The sequence below is a fragment of the Tyto alba genome, unplaced genomic scaffold (assembly GCF_018691265.1).
Source record: "Tyto alba isolate M040663 unplaced genomic scaffold, T.alba_DEE_v4.0 Super-Scaffold_2, whole genome shotgun sequence".
NCBI lineage: Eukaryota > Metazoa > Chordata > Aves > Strigiformes > Tytonidae > Tyto > Tyto alba.
In genome coordinates this window covers 45383713-45402810 of record NW_024881282.1, presented here as the reverse complement: position 1 = coordinate 45402810, position 19098 = coordinate 45383713, and the positions used below count along the sequence as shown (strand labels likewise).

At 36.7% G+C, this 19098-nt stretch overlaps 1 protein-coding gene across 2 annotated transcripts in view; it reads left to right on the top strand.

Moving 5' to 3' along the window:
* METTL25 (methyltransferase like 25) overlaps window positions 1-16426 on the top strand; it is a 63986-nt gene extending 47560 nt beyond the window's left edge. For both annotated transcript variants that reach the window (XM_042792258.1, XM_032999796.2), the window contains exons 10-12: window positions 13839-13913; window positions 14532-14603; window positions 16159-16426. In XM_042792258.1, the coding sequence (XP_042648192.1) occupies window positions 13839-13913; window positions 14532-14603; window positions 16159-16257 (246 nt within the window). In that variant the 3' untranslated portion in view covers window positions 16258-16426. The remainder of the gene's footprint in view (window positions 1-13838; window positions 13914-14531; window positions 14604-16158) is intronic.
* Window positions 16427-19098: the final 2672 nt, after the last annotated feature.

Genomic DNA, 19098 nt, shown 5'->3' with positions numbered 1-19098 from the left:
CTGTGTGAAGATCACAACCACTAAGTGAGAACAAGTTGTGCAGTGGAGACACTAGAGACTACTAGACTGATTATTTTTAAATGTAGTAGAAAACAAAGAAAAAAGTGCGACTTGCAAGTTTGTAAAATATTTCCAGTAAATGTTGTAGTGTTTGGTAAAGCAATGCCTAAAATCTGTAGTCAAAATGTCAAATTAAAATTTGCCAGGCACATCAAACCATGAACTAGGAGAAAAATGCAAAACCAAATAAACAAGTAAATGCTAATGACTTTGGAATCATGCTTACAGCATTAAGAAAAAGACTTCTTCCTGAAGTTCACCCTGTTTTAAAGGATTTTATTTCAATCTGTTTGCAAATTGAGTTACCTGTTTGCTTTTCTGTGTAAATAGGCACTAACATCAGGCATTTACCCCAGCTGAAAGTAACTACTGAAATGGAGTCTTCCTCAGTTTGTGTATGATCACCCAAAAGTAGTAGTGAATTGTTTGTGCAATAATCTGTTTACTAAATCATTGAATAAACTGTGCTGGTAGAGAGTTGTACCTTCTTTACTTTGAAGCCAGTAAGCACAGAAACTTTGTTTCAGTATGTCTGATTTTAGATGCAGTGCCTTTTGCTAGAAAGGGTCTGGACAAATGCAAGTTACCCTGAGAGAAAGATGTCTGTCAACACTACTTCAAGTTTCACATGTTTTTGTGGTTGCTAAAGATTTGATTCAAGTAAATTCTCATTTTTGCTTATATTTCTCCTCATTTTTGTGTACAGCTGGCTGCATACTGAAGACTGAATTTTATGCTGATCCAAATAATATTATTTTTTATTTCCCCTATGTTGAAATCTGCAGCAACACAAAACTGTGATATTTTGATACTACTGAGAGGAAAGTTGTTACTGCTCTCTCAACAGTGGTTCTGACACTGCAATTTTCATGGTGGAGTCAGCACTATATCTACACAATATTGGAGAATGTGTTAAATTCCTCTCTTCAGAAGAAAAATACTTACATAGCTAAAAATGTGATGAAGCCTAAACATTTGCTCTCAAAAGACAACAAAAATCAAGGAGAAATTTATGCAGAATTTGTTTTCTAGCTCTGTTTTTAAAAATGAACAAAAGAGCAGCTGCGCTGCATAGACCAAATGTCTGCTCTGTCTCCGGCAGTGGCCAAAAACTGATGCCTTGGGAAGAATATAAGGCAAAAGTAAACATATATGAAGGATACTTCCAGAATAATCCAAAATGTTCCCCTCTTTCACAAAAAAATGGAGGCAATCGTTGTCTTCATGCATGATTTTTTTTAGGTGATGTTAAAAAAACAGCTAAAACTTAGTAACACTGTGTAATACAACCTGAGAACTATGAGAAAAATTTTTTTTCATAAAAGTCTCTGGTTTACATGTGCAAAAATACTTTCTAAGAAACAGAAGCCATAACAACTGCAAGTCTTGGGTCTTTTACTGTGCTTATCAGAAAACTGAGGAGAGTTTAATCTCTGCATGATAATAAATGTGCTAGGAATTAAGGGGCAGTGGCACTAAGTTTTGCGGAGTCACTGCCAGGGTTTCGTAACTTGGCATGTACGGAGAAGTCATCAATGTTTTTGATCACTGTGGCTGAATCTGCACTGTGGGACATAAACATCCTTCCAAACCCGTGGCTCATGATGAGCATCACAGCTGCTTCCTTTATACATAGCAATGCCTCTGCTCCTGATCAGGGGGTAGCCCTGGTGCAAGCCATTCCTTTTCCTGTCTGGACAAATGTGGAGGCAGGATAGAGTGCAAGTGCATAAAACACCTAACCTGCCTTGATACTAATTTTTGTAAGCGTATGCCTTTCTCTAAATATAGAACAGATGAAGACACTTATCAGGTATAAATATCCAAACAGTAAGTTCATTTTTGCTATTGTTTTTCAGTAAAAATAAGTTTTTAAATCCTGCCAATTCTTCATGTGAACAAGTCTTTAATTTGTGAAGTAGATATGAAGATCTTTGCTTATTTGAAGTAAGAACCAGACACTTTATGAAAAGATTGTCAATCAGAAGTGAGTTAGAGTGAGACAAAATAGTAAAATAGTGTTTCTACAAAAAAAGTAGTATTTATTAATCACCTAGGGCCATTCACTGTTACAAGTTACTGTTCAGGGACTGAAGTTTCCTGTTACCTTAGTCAAAATAATTTCCTCAATTGTATTTCTTTTCAGTGTGGAAGAGCCTGTCAAGTCCAGATTAAACACTTAGATACAAATTAACTATTTTTTTTAGCCTTTTGGTACAGGACCATTCCTTTCACCCATCTCTTCACCTATGATTACTGAATGTCTGACAAAATATTCTCATTTTGTGAGGGCAGACAGAGGTCTTTTATTGTGAGCTTGGTGCTTCATAGGTATGGTTATATTGCTTCTAGCTTCAGAACTAGTGGAACTGCTTTGTGGGCCACGGATTCCTGCACAGGGCTTCAGTAATTGGTCTCAATACACATGAAGGTGATACTTTATTCCTGCTTGTTTTCTTTGTCATAGCTCACTCTGTTCCTATGCACTCCATGTTCTATGGGCAGAGCATTCAGTGTCAGGTAGGTATGGGACAAATTTTATCAGAAGAGAGAAAACAAAAAAGTTTTTTTAAAAGCTTTTAACACTGCCCTGCACAGCATCCTTGTCTCTATATCGGAGAGACATGGATTTGATGGATGGACTGCTCAGTGGATAAGGAATTGGCTGGACAGGCGCGCTCAAAGAGTTGATGTCCAAGTAGGGAGCAGTGCTGAGTGGCATTCCTCAGGAGTCAGTACTGGGACCAGTGCTGTTTCACATCTTTGTCAGTGACATGGACAGTGGGATCGAGTGCACCCTCAGCAGGTTTACTAACGACACCAAGCTGTGCGGTGTGGTTGATACACTGAAGGGCAGGGATGGCATCCAGAGGGACCTGGACAGGCTGGAGAGGTGGGGCTGTGCAAACCGCATGAAGTTGAGCAAGGTCAAGTGCAAGGTCCTGCACATGGTTTGGTGCAATCCCAAACACAAATACAGGCTGGGTGATGGGTAGATTGAAAGCAGCCCTGCGGAGAAGACTTCAGAGTAGCAGTGGATGGAGAACTGACTATGAGCCAGCAGTGTGCACTTACAGCCCAGAAAGCCAACCTCATCCTGGGCTGCATCAAGAGAAGTGTGGCCAGCAGGTCGAGGGAGGGGAGTCTCCCCCTCTACTCCGCTCTTGTGAGACCCCACCTGCAGTACTGCATTCAGCTCAGGGGCCCCCAAAATAGGAAGGACATGGACCTGCTCGAGTGGGTACAGAGGAGTCCATGAGGATGATCGGAGGGCTGGAGCACCTCCCTTATGAGGACAGGTTGAGAGAGTTGGGGTTGTTCAGCCTGGAGAAGAGAAGGATCTGGGGAGACCTTATAGCGGCCTCCCAGGGCTTAAAGGGGGCTACAGGGAAGCTGGGCAGGGACTCTTCATCAGGGAGTATAAGGATAGGATGAGGGGTGACAGTTTTAAACTGAAAGAGGGTAGACTAAGATTAGGTATAAGGAAGCAATTCTTCCCTGTGAGGGTGGTGAGGCACTGTCAGAGGGTGCCCAGAGCAGCTGTGGTTGCCCCCTCCCTGGGAGTGTCCAAGGCCCGGCTGGACGGGGCTGTGAGTGACCTGGGCTGGGGGAAGGGGGCCCTGCTCATTGCAGAGGGGTTGGAACCAGATGAACTTTGAGGTCCGTTCAAACCCAAACTATTCTATGATTCCGTTATTTCTTTTCCCTTTTATTCACTGATTTACTTAATTTGGCATGTATGTGAGATTCTCAAGAGAATGAAGCCTGTTCCTTCTAGAGGAGCTGGTCACTCTTACACTTGTTAGCCTTGTTTCTTTCAAACAGCAAGAGCAATCACTCATTCCTCTCCAGCAGAACATGTTTAAGCTTTGTTTGTAGCCATCTTGCAGATGGATTTAAAATGAAGCCTCTTTATTAATACATTTGGTTGCTGCTTAAGACAGTAAGTGCTACAAATGGCCTTGTCACAGAAAAACGTCCTTGTATAAGTATTTATGTGTTTCTAGAGTCTTTGAAGAAAAAAAAAAAAAACAAAACAAAACAAAACTTGCCTGTTGTCGTGTACTTATTGGATTAGATTAGCAAAAGATGTTTCATAGGGCCTGGATTTAAGGTGATTAAAGGGAGAAAGTGTTTACAAGGCTGAGGCCTGGATGTGTGTCTGGCAGACTTTGTTATCTATGACCCAGCTAGGATCCATTTCTGCCGGTAAGTGAGAGCCTCAGAGGGTGGAGCTGTTTAACAAAGAAAGAGAAGCTGGCCAGGATTCACGTAAAGTGCAGTCTGGGAATAAGGAGAGAATGCTATTTAATGCCACATCTGATTGCACGAAGATATGCAGGGCTGGAAACACTCCTGACACATCTGCAAAGAAAAGCTATTAGTCACTTTGATTTCATCTACTGCAATATTCACACTATAGTTACTGCTATGGGCTTATAGGGTATAAGTTAGTTACTTTGTCTTAGAATACTTCCCAAATCATTTAACCCTTTCAGATGCAGACATACGCTGGGAAGATACAATAGCAATTTCAGAGGTAGGGTCACCTTAGGCTTTCACACACAAAGAGAAGTTTCTGTTCCTCTCGAGGAGCGTGTTGTTGCAGATTTACTTGGTTTTATTTAACCAAACTTCTCAGTCTCCCATGACTGATGTATTTCAGTTTTGAACAATCTAGTGTCTGTGCATAACCTGAAGTTGCTAAGGCTCTTCCCGCAGAAGAAGTCATTTATTTGCCAAGTGCCCCACCTAACAACCTGAGATGAGGTCTGCAATAATAAACAGATGGTTAATGCTCTGTTTCCACTATCCCTGTTTGCTGACCAGACTTCTGAGAAACAGCTGCTGCCCATTTGTCTTTTTCTGATCCTGTGCTTCAGGTAGAGCATCCCAAAAAGATTTACAACTGTCAGGTCTCAGCTGGTGGGTCAGTAAAGGGCAGTAGACCCTTCTGTGAGGCATCGTACCCATCACAGTAGCATTTACACTAATAACACAGTAAGAGAAACTCATGTTCTGTAAAATGCTCATTTATCATCTTTAGTAATTTAAACAACTTTGATATTTGATATATTATGTCTATCAATGTTAGACTCAAAATATTTCAAAGCCTTGATGCAGCTAGGCAGCTAGGCAGGACAATATGTTATATTGTCCTGTATATTTTGCAAAGGTTACATATTTAGAAGTATATTTAATTAAATAATTGTGTTAGTGCTTTTTTTCCTCTACAATAACCAAAACTTTTAGGTATATTTATAATTAATAACTAATTTTATATAACTTTGTCTTATTTTTATAAGAATCACTGAAAATAGTATGTATCATTCATTTATAAAGTAATCATTTTCCTATATAATTTATGCTTTCATTTTTAATATAATCATATAAATCCAAAGATATCTGATACACATTGGGCTTAGTAATTCAGTTTCACTGACATTCCTAAATTACTTCCCTTTGCTACACTGACTTGGTGTTTTTGCAAACCCCGGACTATTTAATTTTTAGTGGTAAAACTAGTAGATAATACTGAAATCAGCATTTGTGTGAAAATACAATTTTTGTTTTACTAATTGGTTATTTTTTATCAGACAATATTTTTTTCTTATGTCTTTGAACATTTTTATATAGCTAGTGTGAATAGTTGATATATGTCACATATAACAGTAGTGATTTTTTAAAACTGATACTTTTTAAGAAAACACAGGAGCATGCATATATGACTTTTTGCTTTCATTTTGATGACACAAAAGCCTACCAATAGCATTAGCATACATGTAAAGCCTGAAAACTAAGTAGCTGAGCTGAGCGATCCCTCAGTGCTATAACTATTAAGTAAAAAATAAAGACAAATGTGTGAGTTTTTAAGACAATAATAAAATAATTGAATCTGTTGATTTTTTAAAAAATAAAGTAAGGATATGTTAATTTTTAAAATAACTGGTTTTATAGTTCAAGCATAAATATGGTTGTATTACAGGTTTCTGTGATTTATTTTTTTTAGAACTGCAGTTTTAATATATGTTTCCTCTTTATAATTGCTCAGATGGCAGAGTGAACATGAATTAAGGAGATGTCTTCTCTTATTTTAAGATGAGGCTGTTATTCATGTTAGCTACATCTATATTTAATATATTGGGCTCAGTCCTGAATAAATTTTCAGCAGACATAAATTATACTGTGCTTGCTTGCATTTATTTATGTGATAATAGTGCTCTTTTTAAAATTAATACAAAAATAGTTCCAATTTGCTTTGTTCAGATTCCTGTAGTATTAGATGGAAGTTAGATTAGTTAAAACCCTGTAAAGCCAAGAACTTAAAAATGGGACTTTCAAAAACTCCTTCTAAGAGACTCAGATGTCCTGATTCCATAAATGCTTTGTGAAAATGCAGTGGTAAATGTACATTGCAGACAACTTCACAGTTAGTGGCTGGAAAAACGTTTGGAAACACCTCTTGAGTTTCTTGGGATCCATCCCTAAGATCACATTTCCCCCCTTTCCACACCAAACCAGAAGCCATCTGACAAGCTGTTACAAATTTTGTAGTCCCTCTGAGGAACATGCAAGTGGAAGCCCTGTCCCCCCATGTTGGCTCTCAGTCCAACCTGTGTCATGAGATGTCCCGGTTTTAGTCCCTAATCATGTTCTACTCATGTAATGGTGAGTAGGCCTTGAGGATATTCCTTCCTATTTCCACATCTGTGTTTCTCATACAGTACCATTTGCAATTTATCACATATATTACCTTGTTTGGTCCTACACCAGCTGTGCTTCAGATGTTTTAATGTTCTTCTGATTCACTGAACACAACTGTGTCAAAATATGTTGAACTTTGAGTGCTTTGCATGTTTTTTCGTAATTTTAAACCATATAATTAAGAGACACTGTGCTCTGTGCACATCATTGACAAGCAATGTTGTAATTAAATGATCAAGTGAGCCTGGTGCAAGAGAAAATGCCTCTGTCCTTATGGAGCTTGTCAGGATAGGTTGCATTACAGTATTTAGAAAGCCGCACTTTTATAAAACAAGGTGTTTGGGCAGTGCCATCCTTCCTAGAAAATGCTTAGTAAGGCTTCCACGGCCATGTGAGAACATTCTAAATTAATAGAGTGCTCTTTACTTCTTTCACCTTTACTACAGATGGTATGTTTAAATTTTTGCACGCAAAAGTAGTTTTTCATATGAATTTCTGATTTACTGACCTCACAAGATTTTGACCAAAGGAGTATGGCATTCTCTAAACCTATCTCAGAGGATCAGTTGAGTGAAAGGTTTCTAGGCTTAAATTCAGCACCAATATGAACTCTTTAACCAAATGGATTTCTTTTGCTTCCTAAATTCAGATGGCTTAACATTTTATTAATTTCTCATCTGTAATGTTTATCCATTTCTGAAAACTGAGTCTTAACTAGAGAATTATTACTGGCAAATTCCTAATTTCCTTTTTTTTTTTTAGTGTGTGCTCTTTGAGATACCAATGAGCTAAATCAATTTTGTTTTCCAGTAGATTTCTTGGAAGAATGCTAAGCTCCACCAGATTGTTTTCTGAGAACTTGATGGGGTTTGTGACAGTATCTTTTTATACATATATATATATTAATTTTTATTTTATTTTTTTTTTTATTTCTGTCAGCTAAATTGCATTGGAAGAAGCTACTTTCTTGGAAGTTAAATGTTAAGGTAGACAACACTGTTGCTACTGTGAAAAGAGTGTGACTGGCCCTTCTGCTATGACAAAATATTTAAGAGCACCTTCCCCTTTCTCTGGCATTTGTCAGTTTCTTTAAAAACATCATTGAACTGTGTTCTGTTATGAATTTAATAAAATGCCCACTTTGACATAATATGTTACAACCCTCACCACTTTAATCCTCCCAAACTACAGTGCTTATAGGAAGTCATCCCTGGGGTGATACTGAACAAGAGACATGTTGTAACTGGTAGTGCATTAAGATTGTGCCACGTGTCCTGTGGGATCTGCACTGAATCTTTCTGAGCTTCTGTAGATCACATAGTGCCTCCTGTTTCCACACTTACCTGAATATTTGACTACTGATATAATGAATACAGATACAATGATCAATGTGCTGAATAGGAAAAAAATGCAGCCATTGTTTTGGTCAGTGTTTCATACAAGATAATTCTTTACAACAACTTATTTCAGTAAGACAGAGAAGAGAACATTGGGTAAATGAGGATGTGCTTCTGTTAGCTTACCACAGTGTCCCTTGACTTGTATCTCCTCAGCAATGACTAGTGGAATATCATAAAATGCAGTTTGCGAATGAAGGGAAGTAAGAGGAAGAATCTCACTGTGTGGCTTAATTTTACTGTTGTTTTAAAAAGCATTGAAAAACCACATACTTAGGATTGAGGAACTGTCAGTAGTGGAATTGTATAATACATTAAGACATGAACTAACCTGAATATATACAGCTATACTGGGAACTAAAAAGGTGAATTTTTGTGGAAACTGGAAAAAAGAGGAACACTTAGTCTGAGATTTCTTATAATCTTAATGTCTACCCGACACCAAATTCAGTGTTGATATCTTTAAATGACAGTGAATATCTCAAAATGGTTGGTCTTTGCTAAGATTATTTCTAATTTTGATGTTTTTTATTGTGGACAGCCTTTGGGCAAACATGGAGCCAAAGCCAAAATAATACTCTCCACTTTCCCCTGAATTCTAATAAGTCAATTAAATGAGCCTAAACAGACAAAAAATGAAGGCACTAACTGAATTTACACACTTCATGCATTTTACAATTGTTCAAGAGTTGAATTGCTCAACTATTTTCTTGGACAGAAGGAATTTCAGTTCACAGATTTCCTGGTTCATATGTTAGTCAGGGAAATACTGAAGGAAGCTCAGGTAACATTTGTATTACAGCCTATAAAGTGTATGTGCATAATGCTGTTTTCAAGTATATTTGTTTTTCAAACAGAGAAAATACTATCCCAATTATGGTAGCATAACATTTTAGTCTGACAAAGAATCTTAAGAGATGTGACTTTTATTTCAATTAGATATAGTCATAAATAATATAGATTGCATTCATTTGAAATGCATTTTAAACAAAGTTCTAATTAAACTGAAGTTTCTTAGTAATTTAATTATCTGGTTTACATTATTTTACACTATATTACATTACATTATGTTTAGCTTCCTTAGTCACAGGAAAACTGTAAAAAAGTTTCTGTGTGGTATGGTCTCCCAAGTGTTTTGAACTGACCTAAGGCACTGCTCTGCTAAACAAGTTGCCTTACTGCTTTCTTGTACTCTTCCTAATGTTCAGGGTAATGCTGGTACAGGAACAGAGAGGAAACATGGAGATGCGTGGTCAGTGCAGGGGAAAACAGTCCCTCTGAGGCAGCAAAGAGGAATTGCAGCTGTTTAAACAGGCTGTGGAGCAGCATCCTGAGTCTCTGTGTCTCCTTTGTAGGGCGTGTGCAGCACTGGGCAGTAAAGGAGACTTCCATTCAGTCAAAATACTCTTAGTCTAGGGAAAGACACAAGTCTGAAAAAATACTCTCTGGAGGAATGTTCAGTGCGGTATCACTAATTGTCACAGACCTTGTGCCTGAATATTTTATTTTCAGAACATGCTCAACCGGCATGTTTGTGGGATTGCAGTCTAACTTGGGTGTGCTCAGGCATGGGGTATCTCACGTGCTTTCAGGGCTCTGTTGACAGTCTCCTAGTGTTCAGGACAGATGAGTCTGGCCTATTGTATAGTTTCAGTGCCACCTCCAGCATATGCTATGGTTATAGCTAGGTCAATGGAGAACTTCGTGCCCTCCAGTTCCTATTAGTTGTTTCAACTACTTGTGCAGCCATACCAACCCACAAAGAAATTAGTTTAAAGAAAGCATGCACCACCATCACGGTGCAAAGAGATGAGGTGCTTTTGTTCACAACCTGATAAAGACTAGGAGACATTGCAGATAAATCAGCAAAGAAATACTAGCCAAATCCTCTCTATATGTATTGAAGGTTACTTGAATCAGTAGCATAAGCTAGATCTTTGAGTGCAGAATCATTACTAAAACAAGTGCATGATATATGTATTTAAGGTTTTTTGTGCATTTTCACTAAGACCATAAGTTCACAGGATCAGCATCATAATGTAAGAAAAAAGTTCAGTGTATATATTTAAATTTTTATTTTTAATACACAAATGTGTGGCAACCCTGCATAGAGAACAGTTGCATGGACAGCTCCAGTGGCCAAATGGGGCTTGCTTTGCATGTGTAGGAACAACTCTGTTCATGAAAATGCAAGCAATAATTTACTCTTACTTCACACTGGAAGGATAGATGAAGACTGTTTTGGGTACCTTTTAAGAACTGAATCCAGCTGGCAAGCTGTTGCAGTTTCAGACAAAGCCAGTGTTGTCTGGATTTTAGTCTTCTTCCAATAAATTGACCACATAGCTAGCTACCGGTTACCCTTTTCATGCTTTTTGTATCAATGCTTTTTCGTGGATGCATTCTTTCTTTTACAGCTGGGATGTTGCATTGAACTGGTCCACTCACAAAACTTTTAGCTGATGCAGAGTTTGGAATAGTACCTAATCTATCCATGTCAGCAGAATGCGTTCAGTCAGAATGTGTAGTAAGCAAGGAGGGAGTGAAAAAGCATTTATGCTCAGTACTTGAGTATGGCAACATCCAAGAGACATTTTTGACCCAGCTTTTTATTTGTTAAGCATTTCACAGCTTGTTTTCATTTAATTTGAATGCTTCAAGTTGAAAAATGGAGAACATAAAGGAAGCAAAACCAGAAAGGTTTCACAATTGCATTTTTACAAATACAGATCTTTGTATTTTAATTCCAAATAGCCTGTAATTTCAAAAATCCATTATACTAAAACCCTTTTAATTCTCAGTTGAAATGAAAAGTTTATAGGGCAGAGGTTAAATAAACTATTTTGTTTATCTCATGACTGATATGTTTTAGTTGGTTTTACTCTTTAGAGGGGAAGAGAGAAAAAAACCCTCAGATATTTGCACAACTTTACTGAAAATAAAATAGCAAGAAGACCAAAAAAGTCCCATTAATCCACATTAGTACTGCAAGATCAGCTACTCAACCTTGCCTCTGTAGCTGGGAAAATGCACTTTCTAAATTAAAAAAATACAACTGAAAGACTACAAAAGTTTTTCTAACCCATCCCCTTGTTTTAAGGAAGAGTTAGAATTTTGCATCATTCCTGAAAAATACTTGTCAAATCTTCTTAAAGCTTTCTGTGATGGAGACTGACAACCTCCCCAGTCCTTAATTAACCTCAAAGAGAGAAATTTTCTTCAAGTTTTTGGCTGATTTTTTTTTTTCCTGAAATGCAAGCCCAATAGCTCTTATCCTATCCACCATAGACACGGTGAAGAAACTGTTCCCTGCTTCTTAGTGATAGCCTTGTAAAAACTGTTATTATGCCCACTCTCAATTTTCTCTAATTTAGGATGATCAGTTCCAGTTCTCTCACTCTTTCTTCATAGGTCATGTTTTCTAGATCTCTGATCTCTCTTCTCTCTCAGGGCTTTTTCAGACAGCTTATTTCTTTCTTTGAAATCTGATGCCCAAAAATGGATGCAGTATTCCAGCTAGAGCTTTGCTACTGCCAAGCAGAATTGAAGGATTACTTCCTGCGCTTTGCAGGCTGCTCTACCATACATGTCACAGAATGGTGATTGCTTTTTTTTGCAGTTGCTCAGCTTGTGATCTGCTATATCTCCCAGACTGTCATTTGGTGTTCCCCATTCTGAACAGCTGATTATTTCTGCCTGAGTGCCTTCTGCTTTTCTGTACAGCATTTCAAACTTATTTTCTAAGCAATGCTCCAATTTCTGGAAATTCCTGTTGCACATTTGCACTTAGTTAATGTGGTTTCTGTTCTATTGTCTGAGTTCTTAACGAAAACATTGCATTTTGTAATGGACATCCAGTCAGCAGGTCTTTTCAGTTGTTCAAAGACTCATTAATAACTACTCTCTGGTTATGGTCCTTCAAAGTTTTCACTTGCTTTATAATACATTAATCTAAACCTTATTTCTTAAATTTGCATATGACATTGTTGTGTGAAATGGTGTGAAAAATCCTGCTGAAATCAAAATATATGACAACCAGTTGTTTTTCACTGCCGTGAATCCTTTCACCCTCCTTACAAGCAGAGTAGACCGACTTGTGATTTGTTCTTGACAAATTAATGTGGTTTATTACTCAACTGCTTATCTTTCAGTGTTGTTAAATTCTTTATTTTTTCCATTTTTTCAGTGCATTGAATTTGAACTGACTGCTCTATAATAAAAGACATACATCTACTAGCCATCTGACATACCATCTTTGAGAACTGCTCAGTGACAATGAGTAATAGTTCTGATGTCACTTCATTCTCTTCTTGGCTGTCCTAGGATGAAGTTCATAATACATACCTGATTTGAAACCTTACAATTTGTAGAAATGTTTTCTAGGTTTTTTCCCTATTCTAGGCTGAGATTTTACTTCTTTGCACTGGATTAGCTACATGCTCTCAGATGACTCCTTTAATGAAAGTGTGCAAAAATTTATTAAACACTTCAGCTTTCCTAGCCTTTTGTCATAGACTCATAGAGTCATTCAGGTTGGAAAAGACTTTTAAGATCATTGAGTCCAACTGTAAACCTAATCCTGCCAAGTCCACCACTAAACTAAGTCCCTAAGTGCCATGTCTACATGTCTGTCAGTATCGTTACTTTTCTGCTAAGTTGTGGACTAGCTCTTTCCACAGCCTCAGCAGAGTAGATATACTGCATAGTCCCAGTACTGAAGAAGTACATCAGGCTCTTTCAGCTCTGCTCTCTCCAGCAGCCTCCATCACCAATAACATTGTAAACCTCCTTCCTGCTCCTCTGACAGGTTCCTCAAGTGGCCAGCTCAACTGTCTTGTTTAGCATCCAGGACTGTGGACAGCAGAAGAGTAGCTACATCATGGCCTTTGAAAACTGGAAAATGTTGTGGTCTGGCTGCCCTACAGAGAACATGCGTTGTGACAAGCCGTTGTGGTCATAGGTCTAGCTACCTGTGGTGGTGCCCTGGCCACTAAGGGCTGAAGAGAGAAGGGGTATTTGGCTTAGTTGAGATCTTGAGCTGCCTTTATATCAAATTCAGCCCCAAACCACAGCATTTACAGTCATAGTGGCAGTGCTGGCAATGTTGGATCAGGTGATTGGGAAAAGAGGGGAACGTGTAGTAGTTCAAAGTAAATAGCGAAAGTTTTATTTTAAAGATGGGTAACTTGAGGCACAGAGAAACAAAATATTTCCAAACTCTGATAGTAGGTAATATTTGTAATATGAAATACTATCCAGGAGCCCTGACTGAAGCATGTTACTCTCACATCAGAATCCACTCTGCAGCTATTTAAATAAATCTCTTGGGACCAAGGTGAGGAGGGGATAAGATATATGGAAAAGGATATGAGAATGTTATCTCCACTTTACTGTGTAATACTCATTTAAGAATGGCTAGAGCTTTCTGAATAATAAATGTATCTCAGTATTTCATGTCATTGCAAAATGTAGTCTGAAGAACAGTTATTGTAAATGAGAACTGAAAAACTGCTGTTGGAAAATTATTATAAACCTTAGGAAAGTGCTAATTTCAAAAACAAAACATGGATTTCATTTTGTAGTGTGACTTTCAATTAGGAAAGAATATTTCATTTTAAAGTTCTCTTGAAAAAGTAACTAGAATAACTGATATCTTTTTCTTTTAATCCCTTGCAGCTCCCAGACAGTTGTATAATGGATTACTATGAAAAATACAAGGACAGAATGAATGAGCTTGAAGCGTTTAATATGGTAAAAATTATAGGATTAATACTATTACCTTGTATATATGTGCTAGTCTAGAACAAAGCCCTGTTAAATTTTATGCGGAGATGGACTGTCTTACACAGTGGTATGCAATCTCAAAAACAAAGCAGCTCCCCTTCCAAATTTTGGAGCATATCCTATTCCAAAACTATATTAGGTGTCAGTAAAATAATAAAGCAAGCACATGGAAGATTCTTTTTCAAGAGGGACTATTACCCTGGAAAATGAAATGTCAGTCTCCTTTTAAACCTAGACTGGTCTCCATGCTGTTATTTCATAAAAATTCTTTTTATTAAAATTCATTATTTCCCTCTTTAAAATTGTTCTGCTTCATATAGTATCATTTTCTTGTTGGACAGTGTCTCAAAACCAACTAAATAACGTAGTTTCCTGGCTTTATGGAATTCCTTGTATTTTTGATCTTTAATATGATCTGTTTTGAAGATGTCCATCCCACAGGGAAAATTGCCAAGGTGACATTTGTACAACAAAGCCACTGGAAAATGATTGGCCTTCCTGGAATTGTTCTGTGGAAGTATAGCCGTTTGGAAGTGTATTGTTTCTCTTTCCCAGAATCATTATTGTATTTAATCTTTCTTTCAGTTGAAGGTTGTTCTGGCTCCCTGCATAGAGGTTTTGATACTTCTGGATCGTCTTTGCTACCTCAAGGAGCAGGTATTTTTGCATTATATTTTATGATACCTAAAGGCTACATCAGTGAAATTAGACTATTTCAGACAATTTATTACAGTATAGACCAAAAGTCTCTGTTGCAGAATTATTATTCTCATCATATTTACAAAAGTATAAGCATTCATTCCATTTAGTATAAACATATGCCCAGCAGATGTTTTTATTTTCAGCAAAGCAGCAACAATAAAGTTTATGTTCTTTTAATTGTATGGTAATTACTAGTCAATAGACAGTAAAAAATAAATTAATTAAATGTGCAAGAAATCTCTTCTTATACAACATATTGAGATATTTAATAATTAAAAAGAATATTGGAAATACTAAACAAACATTGTTCTGTACATGCTAGAGCTTCCAATTAATATCTTGTAGAATATATAATGCAAGAAATTTTGAAATTTGTCCAAAATGTTTATGATTTCCTTTTATTGTTTCTTAATTAAGATCAATGATGAGAGAGGGTGCACTTTTTCCAACTGTATGGGTCAACTGAGGTATATTTGACTAATATACAGTCTGGATATATTTTACAAGTATAGACCTGGGATATAATAAGCAAATGCTACTACATTTACTCCATCATGATTCATATTACAATGTTTCTTCTGACACTAATTTTGAACTTGGCCTGATTAGCTCAGAATCAGCAGTCATACTTTCTCTGCACTGGTAAATATTCTTCGAACAAATAATAATTTGCTAGAAGGAAATGGTAGTATCTTCCACCTTCTGCTCTGGGCCACAGTCAAAATTTTAAAATAAAGTTTAAACCCATTCATGTGAATAGCTCTGTTTTTCCACCATAAACCTTTCATTTTAACAACTCCATTTTATCATAAGTAAAAACTCACTTTATTCTCTGCCACAGTGCACTTGGAACAACTGAGCTGTAGTAAATGTATGCTTTTGTTCTAACTGGTATTTTTACAGAGAGGCAATTTGAAATATTTAAATAATGATGTATTTTCCCAAATGCCAACCAGTTATAAATCACACAGAGATCTGTATGATTTCCAAGACAGGAGATCAGACTTGCTGCATTTAGCACTAATTTACCTTTTCTAAATGTAATATATGCATTGATTTAATCTTGTACTGGTTGATTCACAAAATGTGTTTAGGAAGAAAAAATAGAAATGATAAAAGCCATATGCAACATGAAGACCAGATCCAGCTGGCCTGATTCATTTGAAAAGTCAGTTAATTAGCTTCAGTAGTAGAATGTGCTGAATAAAATGAGTAGGACTTGATCTTTAATTTCTTTGCTCTAGTTCAACCAAAAAAAAAAGCTTTATTGACGAAGGGGGTGCTAATAGTGCCAGAAATAATTTAATAACTTTAAAATACATCCTGTTTGAGGTATCCTTTTTTAAACAACAAAGTTGCAGTGATTTGCTTGTTAGATAAGTGTTTTTCCTGCTTTGCATTAAAGATAATTTTTTTTCAGTTTTGTATTTCAAAATGTGGACCTATTACCATATCTTAGCTTTTAAGTCAAACACATTTTTATGTACTTCAATCGTATATCATTTTACAGGACAACATTGCCTGGTCTGGACTTGTGAAGTTATTTGATCCCGTGAAATCCCCCAGATGCTATGCAGTTATTGCTCTGAAGAAACAGTCGTGTTTTTAAGTGGAAGCAAATTGCAGATAGGCTGAAAACTCTGAACTGATACTGCTGTTTCCTCACTTTTTTTCTGTTATTTTTGATTCCTCAAGTACACCGTTTGCTTTTCAGCTGCAAAAGTAAAAAGTGCAATGCTTCTTTGAATCATGAGAAATAAATATCTCCTTTATAAATACTATTGCTTCCTTATGTCAGTTATTAAAGAATGTTGAACATCTGGCTTTATTATAAAAGTTATGACCCGTATTATGTGATTATTATTTTTAAATAATTTTTGTGTTTCTTCTTTTTAAGCCATTATCCTATGTATCAATACCCCTTGATATCTCTAATCACAAGATTGTACCTTCTCAATTTTTTCTAGTGCTAGTGTCAGCAGTCTTAGACTAGCCTTGCCTTTTTCTTTTCTGGATTCAGATGGTGCATAGCATAAACATAAAAATAACCTGCACCATAAACAAGAGGTTCATAGTCTAAATAGGATCTTTTTTCTTCCCTGTTCTCCAGGTCTTTGCGACCAGCTTATTTATAGTTCAATGGAGAAGAGCCTGGATAGTAACTACCTGCAAAGAGCAGTTTTGTATTAACCCCTTCTTCCTTCGGGCATTCCTGGCATGCACTTGTTCTCCTGTCACTCTGAAAGAAAAAATGTGTGTGCTCTAATCCAGTGGGAGATTTCCCAGTGCTTAAGAATCAGCTGCTCTGCTGGGGTTCACTCTGTAATCCATGGGTTGTATTAGAAAGCTATTATCTGGCCCAAATGTGTTGGGTATAAATACCTTGGTACCCAAGTGAATTGAAACTTGCTGGGCAGTTTCTCATTGGCTGTACTGCATTCATGAGTGGGAAATTTATTTGTTGATGCATTTATCTCAATGGGTTGCCTAATTAAACTTGTAGATTTTCCATCAATTAAAAAAGATAAAAGTTTCTATTCTAAGTTCTAGTGCTTTTATTAGAATTTTCCAACATATATAAAACATCATTAACTACCAGTGCACAGAAAAAAAGGACAACAAATAAATAATAAAATACAACATTAACGAAGGAGAGAATGCAACTTTGGTGGGCAGAATAACAGAAAATACATTAATTGCATAGTGACAGTAGTAGTCATTCGAATCGGACTGAGATTCAGATGTGAGTAGGAAGAAATCTTACTCTGTTTCAATCTGCAAAATATAATGAGAGCTTGTGAAAATGGCCATTCAAGGAGAGGGAAGCAAGGTATTTTTCTAACAAGTTGTATCTTTCTTGATGTGTTCACTTGGAAGAAATACTTCTTTTTGGTGGTATAAGTTCACTGCTATTTTAGGACTCACAGTCCTTATTAGCTCCATGGATCCAGTATGAGCTTCTCACATTTATTTGGTCCCAGTATGTTCAGTCCTTAGAGATGCTGAACACCTGCAGTATCCAAGGAAATTCAAAGAAGTTGCAGGTGCTCACAGCATCTTTGGAGTAGAGCTAAGAAAAGAAAATGAGGCCTTCTATATATGCCACTTTTTGTTATATAGGGAGTACTGAAGAAACTAACAAGCTGGTAGATTCTTTTCCCAGGAGAGGAATCAAAAGAAATAAAATCCTTTCCTAACCTCTAAGCATCTGGAAGGAAAAAAAAAAAAAAAAACAGTAATATCTGATATAAAGAGGCAATCTAAAGTATGTGATATTGAAAAGAAAAAAGATAAACAAAAATCTTAGAAAAATAGGTTTTATTATACTATGTTCTGCTAAGATGTGATGACTAATTATTACTGGAGTGTTGGAGTGTTGTCATCCTAATCTTATGTGCTGTTGGAAAAATTTACTTGGGGATAAAATTGCCTTTTTCGTGTTATGAATTGATTCTTCAGCTTTTCCAGACCAAATACTAAAAACTGGATATATATGATGTCCAAAGAAAGAAAGCACAGTTTTGTGCTGAAAACAAGTGCTTAAAAGGACCCTATTATGGCCCAAAAATATTAATTTCAGCAAGCTCCACCTGGGGTTTAATTTGAACACAGTCAAAAATGCGTAGGGTATACAGACTATTGGTAATTTTGTGTGACATCTTCATGTGTGTAGTGATATCTAAATTCAAAGTTAAATTCTTATTACTATCTTAAGAGGACATTTGCAACAGTTTAGAACAACAGACACATCTCTAGGATTAGCCCAAATGCTTTTCTACTGATTCAAAAAGGTCTGAATAAATTTGCATCCCCCCTCCAGCAACTTTTCAGGCTCTTTCTGTACTTTTCACACACTTTGTAGTCTGTGCAGGCAAAGACAGAGGCAATGTGCTTCTTAGAATAATAACTATCAAGAGGTTTATATGATGAGTTTGTATTCAACAAAGTCGGTTGCTGTCTGCTCTCAAAGCTCTTTCGAAGCTTTGGATGCCTGAATACCTATGAGCTGTTGTTTACATAATGGAAAAATCCCTGACAGTAATCAAGATGAATAAAAAGATTTTTCTTCATGGTTATTGCCAGAAGTTCTTCCATAATGTAAACTGTATCCTAAATATGATGAAGTCTTTTGGCAGGAAAGAATTTCCATTTTCTTTCAGTGTGACAGAGAGCTATCTATCTTGATATGCTCCCTAAGAAATAGTGGATATACCTGCTTTCCCCCAGGTGTTTGCTTGATTCTGTTCCTGGCACACCTATGCATTCTGTAGCAGATCTGGAGTTGTTTATTTTTTGTAACGCTGAAGCCTGTTCTTGGATGGATGAAAAAGGGTATATGCAGGGTATGTGTGCAACCTTAATATCCAAGAGTATGTTGTAGCCCTAAGATCTTCAAGCGTGATTTTATGACAGTAAACTAATTTTGCAGTTCTGATTCATGCCTTGGAAC